General features: G+C 46.2%; 2 protein-coding genes and 1 long non-coding RNA gene across 5 annotated transcripts in view; 1 reads left to right on the plus strand and 2 right to left on the minus strand.

Annotated features, from left to right (window-relative positions):
- Positions 1-2017: 2017 nt before the first annotated feature.
- LOC135394305 (ferredoxin-fold anticodon-binding domain-containing protein 1-like) lies at positions 2018-8547 on the minus strand. Of its 2 annotated transcripts, none has more exons than XM_064624991.1 (5): positions 6819-8547; positions 6574-6730; positions 6315-6512; positions 6125-6241; positions 2018-3520 (listed from the first exon to the last, which is right to left on the minus strand). In XM_064624991.1, exons 1-5 carry the CDS (start codon positions 6985-6987, stop codon positions 2761-2763), a joined length of 1401 nt encoding a protein of 466 aa, XP_064481061.1. In that variant the 5' UTR covers positions 6988-8547; the 3' UTR covers positions 2018-2760. The 2 variants fall into 2 exon arrangements, with proteins under 2 accessions (XP_064481061.1, XP_064481060.1); XM_064624990.1 differs by having other exon boundaries at positions 2019-3520; positions 6309-6512.
- The window catches only part of LOC135394303 (uncharacterized), a 35504-nt gene continuing 20182 nt past the window's right edge, over positions 7049-22370 (plus strand). Inside the window, exons 1-2 of the mRNA XM_064624989.1 lie at positions 7049-7390; positions 14783-15273. Of these exons, the coding sequence (XP_064481059.1) occupies positions 7138-7390; positions 14783-15273 (744 nt within the window). The 5' untranslated portion in view covers positions 7049-7137. The remainder of the gene's footprint in view (positions 7391-14782; positions 15274-22370) is intronic.
- LOC135394308 (uncharacterized) lies at positions 10215-13321 on the minus strand. 2 transcript variants are annotated; one of them, XR_010422822.1, is made up of 3 exons: positions 13211-13321; positions 12794-12992; positions 10215-10530 (listed from the first exon to the last, which is right to left on the minus strand). It is a non-coding gene; the product is annotated as an uncharacterized LOC135394308 (long non-coding RNA). The 2 variants fall into 2 exon arrangements; XR_010422823.1 differs by having other exon boundaries at positions 12794-12953; positions 13211-13320.

The raw sequence follows: 22370 nt of genomic DNA on the forward strand, positions 1-22370 counted from the left end.
ATCATGAAATATGTGCGCAGATTTGTTCGCAGAACGACTCAATCATTTACGACTGCAAGTGAGTTAGGAAGTCCATACCAATCAACGACAGTAATACAGGAGAATGTCAAATGAGCTACTATTGCAACTGAAGCAATTAACCTCATTAGAATGACCAAGATGTAGAAACACGACATTGGACAGTTTTGCACTGCTCATAGGCATAGTATGAAAGATGAATGAGAAGGAATAGCTGAATCAATAAAACATTGGGTTTTGGATGTGGAGGACTCTGGGCCCACTAGTTAGAGCACTGCACGGGCCGCATTCTTAGGCCCAGGCCCGGCCTTCCTTTGATTTACTTGCCCGGGCCCGGTCTGACGGCTCCGTGCCTTGCCTGGGCCCGACCCAAGCCTGAAGAATTTATAGGTTTCCCAACCCGGACCCTACCTGAGCCTGAAAAATTTATAGGCTACCCGGCCTATGTAGCGGGCCGTAAAAGTTTACCGTGACTAACTAACAGTGGCGTAACCATGACCTACTAGATTATAACGACCACATCATACTCGGCAACCACTATGAGGAGCCCATCTGCACGATCCGCTAGAGGCACTACTCATCGGCCTGCGAGATCTACATAATGATTGCACAACTGAAATTTGAACGCGTAGAAGCAGACGTAGCAGACGACGGCAACAGCTCCTATAAAACACGTAGACTGATGATGATAATCAACTTTAGAAAGAAGCATCTCTCGTGGGACATCCACCATTTGTACAAAAATACTAAGGTAAGGTAAAGTACACAGTATTGTAGAAATTGAGGAAGCAGTAACCAGGTCGATGAGTAGCACCACCGCTAGCCTCCAAACGCAGCGCTGGGAAGTATGACATGGTCGCTATAATCAAGTAGGTCGTAGGCGTAACACAGGCTCGAGCCCGACCTAGGCACGCAAAAAGAAGGCCTTACCCGACCTGGCCGGGTTTTCGGGTAGGCCCCAGCCCATGCAGTGCTCTACCACTATAGTTCTCTTCCCTGCACCTTGTTTCTTCACGACAGCCTTTTTAATTTGTCTCTGTGTACGTCATGGGTGTGTCAATCACGTTTCCTCCAAGAAAAGCAAAAGATGATGCTTACTGATTCTATTGCATTCTTACACACTGTCTCCCCGTTCTTCTCTCTTTCCTTTGGCTGTCTGTTTCGGATGTGCTGAACCCATGTACCTGTGAAGTAGCTCTGCTGTGCATTATTAGTGGACATAATTACCACTAGCTGTCGTAAGGGCCAAGCTGCAGGATGGAAACAAGTTAAAGGAACTGGCATACAGCTGCTTGGCACAACTGTATTTCATTGATCTACTACCGGTGCAATAGCTGGGATGAACGTTGTCGTATGCAGAGCTTTATCCATCGATGAAGGAATCTTGTATCTTCTACCCAGTCTAAATATGCAAGCACATATACATGTATTATGGATTCTTTTTTACAAGTGAATACGAGAGAGAAAAGTAAAGCACATTTATTTTACTTTGTAGAAGCTGTTCACAGACTGCCTTCATATTCAATGGGTACTGCCTAATAGGTGCATATTTTCTGTTCTCCCATGTATCGTGTTACGAGATCTATTCCAAGATCGACAATTTAAAAAGTACCCGGCTGTATTAGCTGATAACTTATTTGCTCGTGTAGTTGCCACAGTACAGTTAAATCTGGCTGTGGCCATGAACCAGTATTTTACGGGGGCTCAAATCAAAATAAAACTAGGTCACAACCCTATTTCTTTTGTGCAAGTTTTGTCATGGCATCAACAATAATTCGGATGGAGCAATTATTTGATTCTTTAGTGCTCTCCTGTTTTGCTCCAGAGTGCTCCAGAACGAAGATGCCTGATTCCGAGAATTCTCCCATGTGCTCAGTGCATGCCTCCCATGATAGCTTGTCTCCTTCTGCATTGCTTACATTTATATACAGGGTGTCCACGGTAACTATGGAAGTAATTTTTTTAAATAGAAAAATCACTTTTTCCCAGTTTTAACCAATGGCAATGTACTCTACGCCTAAAGGCCCAGGCAAGCTTCTGTAACGATGCATTAATTATCAACGATAGAAGATTGACCTAATGAGAACATCGGATCCCTTGGGGTCACTGGTAACTGGCGCGAGGAAAGGGCCTGGAAATAAGGTGCTCTGGTGGTCATTTTTCGACGCTCAAGTAGAAGCGCTCCCGTTTTCATTTCCTGTGTATGCGGGGGTGGGAAATGGCTGTTGCACCAATCTGTCTCCCCTGCGACAGTGTTTTCCTTCCCCCGCATACTGAGGAAAGGAAAACGGGAGCGCTTCTACTTGAGCATCGAAAAACGACCACCAGATCGCCTTATTTCCAGGCCCTTTCCTCTCGCTATAACTCTCTCGATTTTTGTTCTGAAAACGGTAATGTTACCAGTGACTCCAAGGGATTCGATGTTCTCATTGGGTCAATCTTCTATCACTGATAATTAAAAAGGTTAATTAATGCATCGACACAGAAGCTTGCCTGTGCCCTGTTAGGGTGGGCATTTAGGCATAGAGTACATCGCCATTGGTTAAAACTGGGAAAAGGTGATTTTTCTATTTTTAAAAATTACTTCTATAGTTACGGTGGACACCCTGTATGCCCTGTCGTTCTGGGTAGCGTTGTCCATCAAGAGTAATGATCATCATCTGCTACTAGATTCGCCCAAGCTTGCTTCCTGACATATGAGACCACACTGTGTAGATAAAGTAGGCACTACAGAACACGCTGTCACCTTAGTTCAACTCCAAGCTGTTGTTCTGCAGCTGTACGGACGACCTCATGCACACACTTTGCCGCCTCTCTGGTGAGTGCACGATTTAATGACCTGTAACAAAACCTGTAGCACATGCTGGTACGTCCACTTTTCGCATCTTTGTACCTGTCTAAGAGGAAAAGGGTGTGTAAGGAGTCCCCAGCAGCTAGCCGTGCAACTTTTAAAAATCTAGTTTCACTAAATTCCTCTGGTATCCAGAAGCTGGAGTCCATCCAGTGTTCTTCAGGGTAGAGGCTCTCTTCACAGTCTAAGGGCAGCAATTGGTGCCAGTCAACCATGTTCAACTGTGCCATGGCTGTTTGTTCAAGTTTTATGGACAACACCTGACAGGCATCAACTATGGTGATAGTTCCAACACATAGATTGCCGCACAAAAGGTGTACTGTGGAGTCCATGTCTTTACACTCACACATGGCTTGACAACACTTGTCTGTCAGAACAGTTGCAAAGTTCAATGCTTTGCTGAGAAAGTCCTTGGCATCATTTAATTCTCTAAGTTCGACCACGTGGTTAAAGGGTGGATCTAGAGGTGACGTCGATTTCCTTAGAACAAACATGCAACGACACTTGATGTTTGCTTTGCAGTGGAACACCTCACTGATCCCCCAGTCTCTTCCACTGATAATGGAGATAGAATCTTGCTCATCGTTGATCAAATCTTCAATTTGGCGGCCAACCATATGGAGTGGATGAGAATCCTTCGAAAATGCAGCCCTGCAAATGTAGACATTGTTTCATGTACTGCATGCTACGTGAAAGGTTCCAGCAAAGACCTTCTGTCACTGAGGCCGTCTTACACGTGCCCCCGAGCACCGCGATACCTAACTAGCTGCATGACCACTTCCCACCTTTTGCTTCAGCCAATGTTTTGCATCAAACGGGAATGATTATCCCCTGTGGGCTCAGCACCCGTCCATGCAATGGTGAAAATCTTATGCAAATTAGCAGACTATGCCCAGCAACAATGACTTTACAATTATATTCTTAACATCCAGAAATGATGGAGAATATGTGTGTGTACTTTCTTGACTCACACTTTGCAACGGCAAAACTTAGAAAACTTCAATATAAGTGGTCAGATTGCCACATTACATACCCGTAGAAAGTGCACAGGACACATAACTTTGACATTACAGGTGGTGTTCTGTGCCACACCACTCCTAAACAATGGGCACGTTAAGTGGCTGCTCCGGAGCGCGAGTGTTTGGCACTTCTACCGTTATGTGGTTACGCTCGTACTCCGAGTTTCATACGCGAGTGCGCTCTTCACAACACAGCTTTTGGAAGGTGTACGAAAAAGGGGTATCATGCTCCGTCACGTAACCTCTTCCGTCCTCTCCACGGAAGCGAAGAAAGAGGACGTGGGGCAGCAGCAGAGCAGAGAGCAGAAAAAAGAGAAAGGGAGAAACGGCAGCACAGAGAGCGTGTTCAAGCGTCCAAGTGCCATTTAATAGCTGCTCCAGGAACACGAAACTCTGAGCGCCCGAGAAGGAGTAACAGAGCAGCTACTAAACAAACCCATTCAAACACTGCAACACCCTTGTGCGTTTCGACGGGCTGCTTTGAGTGGTGGACCACGCTTGATGGTTAGAGAGCTTGATACACCTTGGCAGTTTCCGAAGCAGAACAATTAATTGCTTCTCTGTGGTGTTGTTGTCCACTAAAGTTCCTCCTATGTCATCTTGACAACAGAGTATGCTAAGGAACCTATCCAGGTACAAATCTGTCACAGGCTTTGGAGAATTTGAGCCACATTGCCTGTTCTTGCAAGCACATTACATACTTCAATCGAATGATGTGTTGTGTTTGTCCCTCTATGTTTATCTGCCTCATCTCACTACAACGTTGCATTACATACGTTAGTCATTTTTTCTATTGCTCCTATATGTTACACTGTTTTTACACTGGTTTTGCATATGTCTATTGGTGAAATTGTTTAAGAGAGGCTCGCACATTTGCATAGAGCTACTCAGTGTTTGCCTGAAAAAAGCCATCGTAGTTGCATGGACTTGCCAAATAAATATGCTGCAACAGACGCCTTTTGTGTGATATAACAAAGTTTTAGCCTTCATTCTGATGTTGTAATTAGCCTTGGAGGACATGTTTTACCATGGTGAGAAAGGAGAGCACACCTTTAGATGCACGTGATTCTTAAGCACACACAATTCTCACTTACACGTAGTTACATTGTATAACATGAACGTAAGGGGACTCTATGCACAGGTCAAATGTTACATCATGGCAAAGCTTCACTCCAGATTTTATTTCAGATAAAAGCTATTGTACATCCTGAAAAAATTGGTCAAAAGACCATCATTTCAAAAGACCAGTGGTGAATAGACCAGAAAAGTAGTAAATATATGCCATAGAATGACTTTGCAACCACTTTAAGTGGTATAAACCGGACAATAGGTCGAGTCTTGTCCTGTCCCCCCCCCAAAAAAAAGAGAGAAAACTGGGCATGAAGAACTGCCGTCACCCTGTAAGCCGGTCAATGGGCTTTTTCCCCCGTAGTTTTCTCTTCAGAAGAATGGGTTCTACATCAGACCGACCTATAATCCGGTTTATACAGTATGTCTTTCTGCTGATTTTCATTCTGACGCACACATTCGAGGAATAACTGAAATTCACATTCTGAGTCTTTCACAAGGTCACACATAATTCTCTGCGTTTTTCCCCAGCTTAGTGCAAGATTGTGTCTGGCATGTACCATATACGAAGATTTACATTGCGAGCTTCAATTTAATTTACTGCTCTGGCACAAGGAGTAACATTTCCTAATGCAGCAGCACAGAACTTACAATGCACTTGACAGTTTCATCATCCGCAGCTTAGTAATGGCTCCGTATTTGATTAGTCTGCTGCTGCACAAGGAAGTAGTGCATTCAACAAGCTAAGGCAATGGTGAAAGACAGACATGCAGAGCCGTAAAAACTACGCTGAACACACAGCTTTGAACACGGTTGGAAGCACTCACAAACAGAGAGAGTTTGCAGAGTTCTGTTTTAAATTCTGTGTTAGCACTGCAAAGCAACTGTAACTGTGAATGGTGTACAGAAGAGAAAGGACAACAGGAAGGAGTTGGGGATGGGGTTTAGTATGCATCCCGGGCCAACTTCAGGGGGAACTATGCCGAAGTCTGCCGGAAAACCAAGAGAAAACCTCAGACACCATAGTCAGTGGTAGGATTCGAACCCACCACCTTCCAGCCTTCAGCACAACCTTGGCTACCACCAACGAGCAGACGCTTTAATCCGCTCGGCCATGCCACTGGTCCCTGATATGCTACCATAACAAAAAATATATTGTTGCCTTTACCTGATACATTCTACCATGTAGTCGTGTTGATGGCCAAGATCATGGACAATAGGGAATCCACGCCATTCAAATATGTGTGTCAATGCACCTTCAATGCTAAATGGCTTTGCTCCACTTCTGCAATGAGCCGCACGTTTAACCATGAGCAACACGTGTCAGAGTATGCACAAAAATACGGGCTAACCTGTACCCAATTGGATTATAACCAGCATACTCTGCGGCCTTGAAGGACCGAACAGCAGTGAGCACCAGTCCGCCGTAAGCAGCCATTTCCACCACCTTCCAAGTGTCGTCCTTTCGCCTGTGCAGACTGTCAGCGGGTGTTCCTCCCTGGCCCTTGCACAGTGTCATCCAGATCTCTCCCTTAGGTGCCAACAGTTGGCTGGCACTGCAAGGTTTTATCGTTGTCATGTTGTATAGCAGCCTTTGCGACGTGCTTAGAAGGGTACCTGGTGAAGAAATCTTTCACAAGTTTTCTGTTTCTACAGATTTTCATCTTTCCTCCGACGTGGGGAAAATTGAAGATGATACAATCAAACTTGTCGGTATATATGTTCGGATGTAAATGTAGACAACGTGCGTCCACATTCGTCAGTACACGCGCTCCTGAAAATGCCAACAGGGAAGTTATTCGCATATATGACTTCGAGAAAAACGCATTTTTAGCTGTGCTTCTCGATTCAATGCCTCTTACCCATTGCATCTGCCTGCGACATGTATTTCTGTTGCTCTGTACTGTATGGGTTCTGTTCCTGCGAGCAGGTTGCTATGATTTCCGTATGTTCGAGTTTTCCCAATAAGGCTACTGTAAACGAGAAATTGCCTTCTCCAACAAGCAAAATGCGCCACTTTCTTGGCTTCATCCTGCGAAGGGCTTTTCTTGTCCCTGGTAGCAGACGAAAGAACTACAGCGCAGGCGCCGCCATTTTGGTTTTGTCCTAAAGCTGCCCGCTGGCCGACGATGCAACACATGAGCTGGTAACACGTTGGGTGCAAATTATTTGGTAAATCTGATGTCTAGTTATAGTCTTCGCACTCCCAGTCAGCAGAAAAACTATCGTCAAATGGCACAAATGGTGGACGCGATCGTGACACAGAGGGTTGCGAGGTTGCGTGATCGTTGCAAACCTCCCATCGCTGAAGATATATATGATGAAATTGTAGCGTTAATGGAAGAGAAGTTGGATAGTGGTAAAGTTGCGAGTCTTCTGACAGTGACAGAAAAAGCCAGAAAGTACTGGAGGACACATGGGAGAGAATTTGTGGGTGAGTGACGTTTACGGTCTTTCAAAAGTTTAGGCCTTATACCTGTACGGCGCCGTAGCGTCGTCTGCTTTGATCAAGTGGCTTTGATATGCAACCTGCATGCAATAATTGTTTATTTTAGGTGTGTTGCTAGCATATAAATGTTGCTAGAGCAGAGAACAACACGCTGTTCTATTTTGCATACTACCAAGCTTAGTGCGCACACAGTGCTTTAATCTTTGTAGGACTCAGGGGTTTGCGCGCACTGTTACACACACTGTAAGGTTACACTTTTAGCGTAGCTTTACCATGCTGTAATCTGGGTCATTCCATGCCAAACGTACCAGACACTGCATGCGCTTGACCATCCCTGATTTCTTTCAGATACTGTAAATTGTGGTTCATTGTTCCTATGCAGCCAAAGCCTTCCCGGCTTATTTTATACGCCTTTTTTCTTTTTTTCGCTTCGTGGGCGCCTCTTGAACATTGCGCGATGTAACGTGTGACCTACCTGGTGCAAAGAAAGAAAGAAAAAAAAGAAAAAGGAATCTAACGAAAAATAGCTTTTTCGCAAATTCCAACCAAACCTCTTCTGAGTGAAGGCAAAGAATAACACTTTCGTGCGAATGCCCGTTGAAGGTTGACCGACACTTTTTATCGAGATTTGATGTCCTGAGAAAACTGTAAAAATTCGAGAGCTTTTGTAATTTTTCACGGAACTGTGCATTTTTTTCAGAGCCATTTACACTGTTTAGCGCTGTTGTCTAGGGGGCATAGAACAGTTAAAAATATTTTTAGGCGTGCAGACTTGGAAGACTACGCAGAAAAAATAAAAGAAAAGAACTATAAATTTCGGAAATATTGGGCTGGGGTGACGCAAAAAGTTGTTGCACCGGGTGACGCGTACCGCCATTGCTCATCACACCGCAATCATTTTCCTTCGCAGGGGAACCCCCAATCAATACATGCAGGAGAGAAGGCTACGTCAAAAGTATGCAAATAAGCAGCGATTGGGCCGCGAAACTTTACAAGGGGGTCTAGCCTTGACTGCGGAAATAAGTAGCACACCGCCTGCGAAAGCAGGAACCTTTCTCAATGCTCTGAAACAAACAAACAAAAGAAATCTGATCTCCTTGTGCAGGGGCGGATCTAGGATTTTTCCGAGGGGGGGGGGGGGGGGGGGGTCCGCTCTGAACAAGTGTCAGGTGCATGCTGGGATTAGTCCATTGAACCCTATGTTCAAGACTGGAATTGAGGGCCCTGGACCCCCCCCCCCCCCCCCCCCCTAGATCCGCGCCTGACCTTGTGCATATTTCCGTTATTCAGGTATCAGGTATTCCATTCCAAGAATTAGACGTATGTCATCTTTGCCATTGAGATTTCACCTCAACTCATTATTTCTTGTGGAAATTTCCTCACCTCACCGTCTGTGGTACCCTCATCTACCCTCGTGAGGATGCCGACCTCTAGGTATGAACATACACCGTAGCCTAGAGCACTGCGCGGGCCTCATTCTTAGACCCGGCCTGAGCTCGGCCTTCCTTTGATTTACCCGCCCGGCTCCCTACCGGGCCCTGCCCGAAGAATTTCTAGATACATGGCCCGGACTGAGAAATATATAGGCTACCCTGCCCAGAGTAGCGGGCTGTAAAAGTTGACCGTGGCTAACAGTGGGGTAACACAGGCTCGAGCCCGACCCGACCTAGACCCAAATGGTCAAACCCTTGCCCAGGCCCGTAAAAAGAAGGCGGGTGATTTCACGTCGGGGCAGACAGGTTGGTCCGGGTCACACCTTCGACTTGTGTAGAAAAAATATATATTGTAGCCCAATGTCTGTGTAGAAAAATCACGCAAAAATTAAGTCCGTATGTTGTTTGGTTACGATTTTAAAAATCGCTAAAGCTGACAATGTGCGCTCCCCGTTTTTGCGTCGCGGCGTTTTTTGCCTTGTTCAAAGCGTCGTAGCTCCGGAGTTTTTTAAGGTATCCAACAGAATCTCCGTCGTGAAATGCACAGCACCCGGTACTCACCGCCTACGAACTTTGGCGGTTCTGGATGCCACCATTAATTTAAAAAAAAATCGCAAACTTTGCAAAAAGTCCAACACTTGTTTGAATTCGTCGCTCTATTTCTTAGGCAGATTTACGAATTGAGCAATGAAATTTACATCACCGTACTCGGCAAGGCAAGCTCTTTCGATTGGTGCAGGTCTCACTTTTCTGGGTTAGATAGTTCTTGTCGTACAGGCGCTGTTGTAGAAGACACTCACTGAAAATTCAACAAGTTTAGACCCTCAGTTCCCAAAAACACCAGCTTTAATTTCGTCCAAATTTCTTTCAGTGCTAGACAAATGTGTCGTGATTAACCGCCAATAATCAAATTTTGTCTCAAAAGACCGGCCGAAGAAGCGCGCTCGTTTACACTGACGTCCATTCGCGGGGCCTTGCAGCCTAGTCTTTCAAGCCGAATGAAAGGATTAGAAGTACGCTTCCTGTTCGGATACCTCATTTTGTTGCTTCCACGAGGGCTGAGATAAAGGAGGGGTCCTAACATGAATATAAGAACACTGTATTATATTTGTGGGTGACGGGAGTACGATACTCCCAGGCGTTGCTTTATTGTTACCACAGTGGCTTTGGCCCACACACCACGACTCCCATCTGGGCGTGTCAAGGACGGTACCAATTGTTTTCAGTTGAATTAGTATGCCCTGTTTACGTTTTGTGCCATCTATTCAAAATGTCTCAGAGTTAAACAACATTGATGGAGTTACGGTGAGCCTTACGCAATTCTCACGAATTCCGCTAATCTTGATTGGAAAGAACAAACAAGAATGAAACAAAAAAAGAAAGAAAGCTTGTTTTATTCTCGCAAAGTCGATTGATAACTGTGGGTAGTGCCAGCTGTAATTCTGGAGACTTGTGACTTGTGAATAAAAATAGCCTTTACTGATATCAACCAGTTTATTCCGAGTAACATTACTTGCAGCCGATATGTTCCACGGGGTTACAGAGACACGTTCTTAAGCTTGCTCTTTCCTGTCCTGGCAATGTACAGTTCACGTGTCCCGTTGTTGGTTTTGCTCAGCCATACGTGCGATGATTGTATCCCACGAAAAATTTTCACAGACGCCCATTCTTCGTTCTTGGCTGTGCGCAATTCTGAAATGAGTTCAGAGGGCAAATGGAGTAAGTGCACCCCCTTTAGCTTGGATGAGAGAGAGTGGATTAGGTCACGTGGCGTCAAGATCGCTTCCCGTGCAGGACATCTCAAATTGTGAAGTGTTGCGTAATGCTTGACAATCCCGCCTACGCCATCACATGCACTTTTTCCGTGACCGGTGGCTGTAAACATCCATCTCGCTTCATGAAAATCCGTCTTCCCTAGCTCAGACAACATAAAGCGGTTCATAAAATGACTTGCTGCACCATCCGAAATGTACACGACATTTTTAGCAATTGGCAGATTTTCGTCCAGACAGTCCTCTACAGCTTTCCTTGCGAACAAAGCGTGCGCAGAGTCGTGAGAGAGGTCTTGGCTTACCGCAGCAAAGCTTTCTGTCTGATGCTGTGTTTTCACAACACACGTGAAAATAGACAGCTGTTGCTTGCTCCAGTGGTAGGACTGGACCTCATCTGGCAGAACGACAGTCCAGTTTTCGGCGAAGTCGTAATGCAGGATGTACGTCGCGTCGGGGACAGATGTTTTGCAATCGTGAATGAGTGTGCTCTGAATGCCCCTGATGTAACCGTGAGCGATATTGGCCGCGGTCCACTTTCGCACTTCGTTGAGAAATTCTGTAGCGTCCAATTCCTTTTTTACCAGCTGTCCACCCTCCCACGTCGCCACTCGGATATCCTCGTCTTCATCAATTCTAAGCTTTTCCAGAGTTATTCCTTCCTCACGTGGGCAATTTTGGCACTGCTGCAAGTAGCACTGTTCTGTGGGATCGTTGCAGAGGTAAAAGCACTTCACCATGTCAGCGTCAACTATTCCCTGACAGCTGCTCCGTACTGCAGAAATGCACAAGTGAAAATTTGCGCAGTATACACACACACACACTTCATGCTGGGGCTGTATTTTTACCCATTTTGGGCGCAAGGAATAAAATTTTGTGAGTCCAATTTTAGAGGTTGAGTGCTGCTCTTTGAATATGCGATAAGTTTCCCTAATGGAGCGCTTCATGTATCGCTTAGCCACTTTGACTTTCTCGTCGTCAACAGTTGCGGTAACCACATCCTTTCGATTGGGGCTCTGTAGTGTGCATTGCGGGTCATCATCCGTGTAGTACTTGCTTGCAGCGGCCACCATCTTCATGCTTCAGTTTTCTTCCTTCGTACCTGTCTGGTTCAGCCCATACACCTCTTCTGCTTTTTATCTTGCGGGCCTTCAAAATCAGGTGCTTAGTAGCTTCTGGTATGACCCTTCTGATATCTCGAGTAGACATTGAGCTTGGGAGTAAAGTGAAAAGGCGGCAACGCTCTCGATAGGTATCGCAAGCTGAAAGCGCCTCGCGAAAGTTGCTTGCCCATTCCGTACAAACTTGACAGGTATCAGCCTCGTCACCCGACGCCTCACTTTCATAGGCTGCACTGACTTTTTTTGACATCTCTCGTTGGAGTTCACGCTTCTTCCGTCTGGTGTACGCTCCGCGCAAGCGCCTTTTAATTGCACCGGGCGGTTTTAACGGCGAAACGTCAACGTTTGCCACAGACAGGTTCTCATTTACACTGTCGATGATGTCATCCCTTGAAACAAACTCAAAGTCAGATGGCGAAGAGGCACTCTTGCTTTCTTTTCCGGCCGTGATCTTTTCTTGGAAATGCCTGAAGCAATGATGACAGAGGTAGTCCTCATCGCTTACCTGTGACGCTTGATTGACTGTCAAAATCAGCTTTAGGGATGCCAAATCCAAGTCCGCCACAGCTTTCCGTCGTCTCTGGTCCAGACGAATCTTCTTCTTGTTGTAGCTCCGTAGTCCGCACAGAACGTCCGGTCAGAGCTATATGCTCGATACATTGCGAAGGTGGAGACGGGTCTACCAGAGAGAAGCTACTTGTGCAGAAGCTCCAAGTGTACATATGGCAAGTCCACTCATGAGCACGTCACAAATTTATTGTCACCTTGGATACCGACGGCGCAGCAAAGCAATTATAAGGCAAACACCGCCAAAGAGTATAGACTTCCACCCCCCATGAAGCTCAGCTTCCACCCCACATGAGCTCCCAGAGGTGAAATCAGCAGAGCGCTCTGAGCACCTTGACAAATTACCACAAAGGAATAATTCAAAGAAACAAAAACAAATTTAGATGTCATGGTGCTAGCAGCAACTGACATGCCCGCTAATTTGCTTCTTTGGACGCACATTACATTAGCAGCAGAACCGCACTAAAACTGATATTGGAGTGCACATTCTCCTCATACCTATTCCACTGTAGTTGGCGTGAAATTCGTGTCCGGGTTCGAGTTTCTTGTGGCTTTCTGCATTCCGGCTGCGAGTGACACCATGTTTATGAAACGGGCGTCGGGCGAAGCGTAGACTGATTGCTGCCGTCTCCGGGCCTTTTGCGTCGACATTTCACTCCTCGAAAGCAAACGCCAAACACAAGCGTTATCCACTTGACTAGAAAAACAACCACTGCATTGTACTAACATTTGGGCAGTTCGTACATAGCAGACAAGTTTTGCGGCGCGAGAACAGCACAAACAAACAAGACGCACAAAACTGCGCCGATCATGATTTCACGATAACCCGGTGACGCCGATATCGGCGTCGTGCTGTTCTTGCGACGCAAAACTTAGCTCGATGAGTTGAAGCACTGATAGTAAACAGGTACTCACCTTCTGCGAAATGTATTTCACGCTAATCGCCCACCAAAGTCGACAGATCGGAGGAGGTCGGCGAAAATCCACACCGAAAGAACTCGCAATTTTCAATGATGCCCAATGTTGTTGACACTCAAACACGTAAAAAGCAACATATTCTTTGATGAATATCAAGAAATATATTTGATTTCTCCAAAATCCCATGAGCTGTTTTTCGACAGTGTCCAAATACACGTTCAAGTGTTTGAAAACAAGCTTTCAAACACAACCGAAGCGCACTTTTGTATCACGGCACGGTCACACTGGTTATACACGCGTGTCTTTGAACATGTTCTGACGGCGTTTTCGCAGTGTGACCACAACTGTTGAGCCATACATGTATGGGGGATGTTTGTCAGGCATTTTCGTCAAACATGTTTGAGGGAATGTTCGTGTTTGGTGTTTTATGTTTAACCAGTGTGACTGCAGCCTTAGTCTCTTACTCATGTTAGGACCCCTCCTTTATCTCAGCCATCGTGGAAGCAACAAAATGAGGTATCCGAACAGGAAGCGAACTTCTAATCCTTTCATTCGGCTTGAAGGACTAGGCTGCAAGGCGCCGCGAAGGGACGTCAGTGTAAACGAGCGCGCTTCTTCGGCCGGTCTTTTGAGACAAAATTTGGTTATTGGCGGTTAATGACGACACATTTGTCTAGCACTGAAAGAAATTTCGTCGAAATTAAAGCTGGTGTTTTTGGGAACCGAGGGTCTAAACTTGTTAAATTTTCAGTGAGTGTCTTCTACAACAGCGCCTGTACGACAAGAACTATCTAACCCAAAAAAGTGAGACCTGCACCAATCGAAAGAGCTTGCCTTGCCGAGTACGGTGATGTAAATTTCATTGCTCAGTTCGTAAATCTGCCTAAGAAATAGAGCGACGAATTCAAACAAGTGTTGCACTTTTTGCAAAGTTTGCGATTTTTTTAAAAATTAACGGTGGCATCCGGAGCCGCCAAAGTTCGTAGGCGTAGAGTACCGGGTGCTGTGCATTCCACGACGGAGATTCTGTCGGATACCTTAAAAAAGTCCGGAGCTACGACGCTTTGAACAAGGCAAAAAACGCCGCGACGCAAAAACGGGGAGCGCACATTGTCAGCTTTAGCGATTTTTAAAATCGTAACCAAACAACATACGGACTTAATTTTTGCGTGATTTTTCTACACAGACATTGGTCTACAATATATATTTTTTCTGGACAAGTCGAAGGTATGACCCGGACCAACCTGTCTGCCCCGACGTGAAATCACCCAGGCTTTGGCTGGACCGGGCTCGGGCTTTCGGCTAAGCCCCGTGCAGTGCTCTAGTAGACGTATTTCAGTTATGCTGTATGGCTCCACCAAGTCTATCGCATATTATTTCCACTGGTTCTTGTAATCTGAGCTTTCCTGCTTGCTTGGGAATTTCCTTTTTTTTTTCTTTTTTTTGTTACTTCGCAATTTTACTTGGAGCATGAATTGATTATGAAATCATCTAACAATGTTCCTGTGGAGGGTTATAAAGTACCGACTGCCCGTAAGAATGTCAACTCTTCATTGATTTCTTGACAAGACCTGGTGGACCTTCACGAGCAACTGGGACGACCGTCAAAGGGAATTCTGCTCAGTAATGGCAGGGCACTGCTATCGGAGTCACTGGCAGAAGAAATCATTCTCAAGTATGTGTATGAACACGGCAGGGATTCTCCGCAGACCATACAGAAGGACATGCAGTCAGTGTTCGAGCTGCCCTTACCATTGATCCAACACGTTGTCAAACGAAGCTTCAACGTCAAAGTGGGAAAGGACCGAAAATACATACGGCAAAAGTTCGAAGAACGAATGAACCAAGTTTGCAACCAGGCAGTGGCCGAAACTAGCGCTCAGAAGGTGAAGTTGCTGCAAGTGGGACAAGAAGTGGCCACCAACGAGGCGTCCGAAATGCCCGTGCTACTCATTAAACCGACGCCCAAGAGGAAAGCAAAGCCCAAAAGCTTGGAGCAGAAGTTGAAGGATCAAGAACAGCCCTCGAGTCAAAAGGGACCACAAATTGTTTCTTGGCAGGTGAGAAATATTTTTGATGGGCACATCGCGCTATCATGGTTTCGTTTTATACGTATGTGTTTACTCTAAATGAGACAGAGACAAAAATATGCCAGGTGAAGTAGAAATTAGGATTACAAGCCCTTGGGAGCAGGGCCGGCGATAGGGGGGGGGGGGCGAGTATAGCTTGCGCTCCCGCGCACGAAGCCCTCAACCAGGGATTACTTTTTTTAAATATCAAGTATGCACTTAATCATGTGAAACAGGCCCCGCGATATGCTTTGCCTCAGGCCCCGCACACCCCTAGCACCGGCCCTGCTTGGGATACATATGCGCAGGAAAGAACGAGGGCAGCACGCAATCCCAATCTCGCGGGTCAATAGTTGCCCAGTGGTGAGATGCGCGCCATCTTTTTATTTTCATTTTTTCGTTTGTAGTATTTGGTTCCGCCTGTTCCGTGAAGTCGACCGGTGGCGTTACTAGCAGACGATTCTCGGCAGCCAATAAAAAGTCCTCGGCTGACATGACGTCACAACACGCGAGGAGTAGCTGGGGGCATACCTCGGCAAAACCCACTCATGAGCAAAGATTTCCCTGGACCCCCCCCCCCCCCCCCTGAAATTTCTGAGATTGTCCAATACAGCTCGGCTGCCAATGCATATACAGTCAACCCTCGATTTATGAACACCCTTCGTTTCTCGAAGAAAAATCGTTCATAGATCGGGGTTTAAGGTTTCGCGGCAGGGAAATGGGCTGAAATACGACGGGAAGTGCACTAGATTACGATTATTTGTGAAAATACTCCGTGACTGTGCTCTGCAGTCTGTACCATATATTCGACTGTATTTGTCTTCTTCGGAAGAGGCGATCGAAGTCTGGCACTTGACTCGTCCGCCTGGTCCTCGAAGCACTGTATCGTACTGTGAATGTGATTCCAAGCTGAGCGAGCTGTCACAGCTTCGGAACAGTCCTGCTAGTTATCTCCACTGTCACTATGATCACCCTCGTCACCATCATTTGACAACTGCACTAAAGCACCATTATCAAGCGGCTCACCTGTGTGTTCACCGTCAGCACAGGAAATCCACTCCTCTGTTCTCTGTCTCTCATTCTTGTGGCTGCGGGACACTGGACGATTGTTTTACCTTTATGCTTTGTTTATCTTTATTGACGTGATCCCAGTACTTCCCCGTGTGTTAAAAACAGGGTGTCGAACCGAACCCGAACCGAAAACCGTACCCGAACCGGTATTTTTGCCGGAACCGAACCCGAACCCGAACCGAAATTTTCGGAACACTGCTGAACCCGAACCGGAGCAGAACCATAAAAAATAATAGCGGTAACCGGTTCGCAACAAAACGGTTCGGACATAGAAGTCAGCACAAGAGTTCCTCTCTATCCCCGAACGAACACACATCGGTATCATCATCACGCGCCTATATCATGGATTTCAGAAATTTTCACCTAGCAGTCAGACGACGACGTATAGTAAGTATACTTTCAGCAGCTTTTTAACATGTTGAAGCGCAGTTGCCCTTGTGAGCGCCGCGGCTGGCGCCCCACGCACGCGGTGATGCGGCGTCTACTCTTCAGAGACGAGGTGCCACGCGGACGAGTGCAACAGGAATGGAGTAGGCCAGTTATGTAGCTCTACACGACGAATATGTGATCAAATAAGCGCCCAAGATTTCTTTTTACACGTGAGCAGTAAAAATTAAACAAGTCAGAAACATGAGAAGTGGAGAAGGAGCGTACGCAGAACGGTGCCTGTTCGATTGATCGTGGTTTGAAAAGTAAATGTGGTTCTGCTTATTGGTAGTGCAATTGTGTCGTGATACATTGCCTTTGTAAGGTGGATTAACTAGTACACTGCTGTGAGCTCGGACAGAGTAAGGCTGGCAGGCTTATTTTCGACATGCTTCAGTACGGTTTCAGATCGATTCACGCTGCGAAGGCAGTGTGCCGGCAAGTACTGTCGTCTATCTTACGCTGTCCGTCTTATTAGGCTTCCTTTAAGTTTATCTTGCTGGCACTGTGCGTGTGAAAAAGAGATTTTGGGAACAGAAAGTAGCGGGACAACACCGCTTCATCAGCGTGGACTCTATTTGCAATAAGTGTTCATCCATTTCTTATTTCTCTCGCTCAAGAGCTACCTCACCGCTAAAGACGTCAATGCAGACAACAGCAGTAAGCTATTAGCCACGCATTTCCTGATAAAAGCAGTTTTATGGAACATATAAAACGGAAGCGTTGAACCGGTTCGCGAACCGGTTCGAGGCTGCGAACCGGTTTGCGAACCGGTTCGGTTTTTGGCGTGGCCGAACCGGAACTGAACCGGAACGAAATCAAAACAACGCGAACCCGAACCCGAACCGAACCCGTATTTTTTGCGGTTCGACACCCTGGTTAAAAACCCCGTTCATAAATCGAGGTCAGAACACACATGTTTTTGCGGTTCGTTCCCTGAAAATCCGTTCACAGTTCGGATATCGAGTGTTCATAAACCGAGGGAGAAATACATGGAAAAAGTTTGGTTCCTTGTGACGCCGTTCATAAACCGAGGGAATTCGTAAATCGGAGGTTCATAAAACGAGGGTTGACTGTACTCATAAACATGTGTATCCATATACGTATATCCCCCACCTAACGGAAGCTCGGTACCCCCCAGAGGCCGATTTCTCGGGAACTTACTGCTCATAAGCATACACATTCGTGCTCATTCATGCTTACTGTGGCGAATGAGCTGAACATGAACGAGCAAACGAAACTATGAGCATGAGCAAAACTCACTTGCAAGCATGAATGAACAAACGAGGAGACGAGCAAAATTCACTCATGAACATGAGTGAGCAAATGAGCAAAACATGAGCATGAGAGGAGATGAGCATGAGCGAATCTCACTCATGAGAATGCTCATTCTTGCTCAGTGTGACGAATGAGCTGAACATGAGTGAGCCGAGCGGGTTAAGGTGTCCCGCTCGTTGGCGGTAGCCAAGGTCGTGCTGAAGACTGGAAGGTGGTGGGTTCGAATCCTGTCACTGGCTGTGCTGTCTGAGGTTTTCCTTGGGTTTTCCGAAGACTTTACGGACGAATGTCGGCACAGTTCCCCTTGAAGCCGGTCCAGGACGCATACTAACCCCCTGTCCCCCACTCCTTCCTGCTGTCCTCTCTCTATCTGTCCACATCTGTACAACTCCGACCGCGCGAGCGTCAGCACCCAGAGAACTCAGCCAGAGAGGGGAAGCCGGATGAGTGAGCAAGCAGAGAACTGAGCAGCTAGTGAGTGAGCAAGCGGAGAGCTGAGCACGAAGTGAGTGAGCATGACTGAGCGGCAGTCACGGGCAGAGGTGGGCGTTTGTCCTCACTAGCCTCGCCCTCACCTCAATTTTCTGGGAGAAAATTTTTCCTCACCTCACCTCAATTTTTTTAAATTTTCCTCACCTCACCTCAATTTTTTTTCCTCACCTCAATTTTTTTTTAAAATTCCTCACCTCATTTTTTATTGAAAATTTTTCCTCACCTCAAATGAATTTTTTAGACTTTTCCTCACCTCACCTCAATTTTTTTCGAAGTTTTCCTCACCTCACCTCAAAAATTTGTTTCGAAATTTTCCTCACCTCGCCTCGCTTAATTTTTTTTTTCGAAATTTCCTCACATCACCTCACCTCAATTTTTTAAAGCTATTTGTGTATTTGATGTGAAGATTGTGTATTCGATGCGCGTTGGCTTTGAGTGACTGCCAATGTAAATGCATATACCTCAAGCGTGAGTGCATACAGGGTGCGGCACGAAACGTGTCATTTGACCATTATAAGAAAACGGCTTAACGGAAAAATATAGGGTAAACAACTTTCTTCTGGACATTTAGTTTGTCACCAAATACAAATAGGTTCATCAATTTGCCATTGAAATACATTTTCGAAATTGAACTCATGAAATTGCTTAGTCAATGTAACGTCATTCTTTTTTATTTTTTTCTTGCTGGAGGATTTGGCCTAGTCAGTCATAGAAAACGCTTCGTGGAACGATTGCTATACCCGTAAAAGTTGCGCGGTAATTGAGGTTCAGTTGCGGGTATGCGAATGACGCGCAAAGTCGGGCGTCAGATCAGCGGCGAGAGAGGAGGGCAGTCCCCGCCCAGATGAGAGACAGAAGCTGCGGAAAGAAGGAAAGATATCCCGTGTACGCGCGGGAAAAGTTTTCATAAAATGCGCGTTCATAAATTTTTCCTCGCCTCACCTCAAAAAATTTTCCCATAGTTTTCCTCACCTCACCTAAAAAATGAAAATTTCCTCACCTCACCTCAAAATTTTTTAAAAAAGATTTTCCTCATTCACCTCAACATTTTTTTTGAAAATTTTCCTCACCTCACCTCAAGTATCGTGAGGTGAGGGTGAGGAAACCCTCACCCTCGCGCGCCCTCGTGAGGATGCCCACCTCTGGTCACGGGTGCCCACCTCTAGCTGCGGGGAAATCGCCGCCGCTGCGCGCATTCTTGTGACCTTATTTTCTTAGGAAATTCGCGCTTCCCAAAGGAAATAGTTTGTGTGAACTGTCCCTGAAGATAGTATGTCCATATCACGGATTTAAAAAAAAATGTCCGAAGTGCCTTCCATGCTCGTTTAAAGGGACGGTAGCATCCAGAGACCCATCTATGAAACTGACGCAACTGTGTTCGGCATCGACCGATAATGTATTTGGCCAATTTTTTCGTCAGGAACATGCCTAGATATTAAATAAACAGATTTTGAAGATCCGCGCTGCTTCCGCAACTGCAGAGGCTCCGGCGGCGTGATGTCACTCTCTAAGCGGTGGAGCGAGAGGGCGGCACTGCCTCAGAGGAGAAAGGCGCCGAACCCTATGACGGCCGCGGCATTCCCTTTGTCGGGGTCGCGCCCTCATTGGTTCTCAGGGAGTGACGTTTTCTCGTTTCTCCAGAGAGGGAATTCCGGAATACCCTCAAGATCCGTCGTTCGCTCTTGTCATGTATTCCAAACTACGCCACTATCTCGCGTGGGGTTTCGGCTACCGTGGCACGATGAATAAAATAACACTATAGTTTCGAAATCGAATGGAACGGATACGACCGTCCCTTTAAAGAAGTTGGGATGTCCCAAGTTATGCCAAATAAATGTAGAAGACGGATGGATGTGGACCTGCATTCTAAGTTACATAGCGTAGGAAGCATCGGCACCGTGAAAACTCATCCAGCGACATCATCACAGCCAGTGAGGCAGCCGCTGCGAGCTCACGTGCTTTCGAGAACCAATGGGAATAAGAGGCGAACAACATATCCCTGAGCTTGAGGACGGGAGGAGAGACAGCGGAAAACAAGAGGACACGGAGTCTCACAAACTCAAGATTCACTCGGAGGCTCATTTGTTGTCCGCTGTCCCTCCTCCCATCCTCAAACCCAAAGATATGTTGTTCGCCTCGTCCGCGCGCCAGCTTGCCTTATACCTATATACAGGGTGTCCCAGAAACGTCTAATTAAATTATAATAAAAACAAACTATTCCCCCTAAAATCACGCGGTCAACAGCATTTGTTTTTACTAGGTTTTTGCCAACTGAACTCGGAAATATGCCAAGTAAATGTCTCTTTTTTACCCCAGCAATGTGAAGCGCGCGCCGAATTTACTCAAGTTCAGGGGCGGTGGAAGGGGGGGGGGGGGTGGCTGTTGAAAAAAACCGTAGAGCCGTCTGTATGAGCAATCACATGGAGCTCATATATGTGTTTATTATATCAGCAATATATGAGCTTCTATGAGCATGTATGAGCTGTATGAGCATGTATGTGCTATATGAACATGTATGAGCTATGTGAGCACTCTCAAACAGCGTATTCATGCACATGAACCCTCTGCCCAAACGTGCAACATGCGTGACTAAGCTAAAATGACAACACGTGATTACAAAATACCGGTTTATTCAGGTACTGGCGCGACGTAGGTCCCTCGGAAAGATTTCCAAATGCTTTTTGATGAGCTGTTTCCGTTTCTGTACAGGCACCTTTGATGTCGATGGTTTACTTTCTTCTGCATATATGACGAAGGTATCAGCCGAAAAAAAAAAGAAGAGACCAAAATTAGAACTAGCTGCGCTAAATTTCTGCGCCTAGAAGTATTCCAGTTCCCACAACTTATACAACCGTATGAGTTCATGCTGAAATGGAAATGATTAGGGCCTGTTTCTCATCCCAACGCATAGATCACACCCCCCCTTCAAAGCATTAAGTTGTATTTAGTCAGTCAGAATAACGCACGAGGTCATTTTGCCGATTAAAATTGAACGTAATCTTCCTCTAATGCTGGTGACGTCCAATGAACGCGGTTCTGAAACACCTCAGTATGTTTGCGCAGTGCTTGCAAAACTGAGTGCATGTACTTGTTCGCTGGCCACTACAGCAACAGGTTAGTGACACAGAGTGTTTGTGGCTTGCTTGACTTTGGGGCATCCAAACATACACTTTTTAGAGCATGCTAACGTGCGATTTCGGTGCAGCACGTAGCCACAAAATTTTGGTACAAGAATGTAGTGCGCGACTTTTTTTAAACACTTTATACACACATGTAAAGGCTATCAGCGAACGCCTTCCACAAAGAGTCACAAAAAGCAAGAATATGGTAGTTGCAGACAGCTAACCCGACAGACATAACGAACGATAACGGAAAAACGGGACTGCAACGTACCTGTAATGCGCACACGCCTCTCACGGCTTCCGTAGGCTGATTCCAAGGTACACACACAAAACACCTTCAGTGATCACTGAAACGGCACAAAGACACTGTCACAGCATGGAGACGGCGACGAAAATATGAGTCCCACGCAGAGCGGAGCGAAATACGTCCAGACGGCTCCGAGAAGCAGGGTAGAATAAGCAAGTAAGCGCCCAAGCACTGAGATGGCACTCGCAACGGCTTCGATGAGAATCCAGGAGCCAAATAGAATGTTGTAGGACACGGAACGGGAAACATGCACCTAAAATTTGAACAGAATCGGGCGAAGGGAAATGGAGTTCCGGCCGTTACGGTGGACGACAGTGACGAGCGTCTCTTGAAAGGCCATCACCAGACGCTGTGGCTCCAGCACTTTGTGCTATGATATCATTTTCACCCTG

Source organism: Ornithodoros turicata, chromosome 5 (genome assembly GCF_037126465.1).
Source record: "Ornithodoros turicata isolate Travis chromosome 5, ASM3712646v1, whole genome shotgun sequence".
Taxonomy (NCBI): Eukaryota; Metazoa; Arthropoda; class Arachnida; order Ixodida; family Argasidae; genus Ornithodoros; species Ornithodoros turicata.

What these genes read in the sequence shown, in the direction of transcription:
- LOC135394305 (XM_064624990.1), bottom strand. Translation starts at nt 6,987, where the DNA reads ATGAAGCCAAGAAAGTGGCGCATTTTGCTTGTTGGAGAAGGCAATTTC. An exon ending in GTCGCAGGCAGATGCAATGG is followed by an intron (nt 6,731 to 6,818) that starts GTAAGAGGCATT and finishes TGGCATTTTCAG; the next exon opens with GAGCGCGTGTACTGACGAAT. An exon ending in TATAATCCAATTGGGTACAG is followed by an intron (nt 6,242 to 6,308) that starts GTTAGCCCGTAT and finishes GGCTCATTGCAG; the next exon opens with AAGTGGAGCAAAGCCATTTA.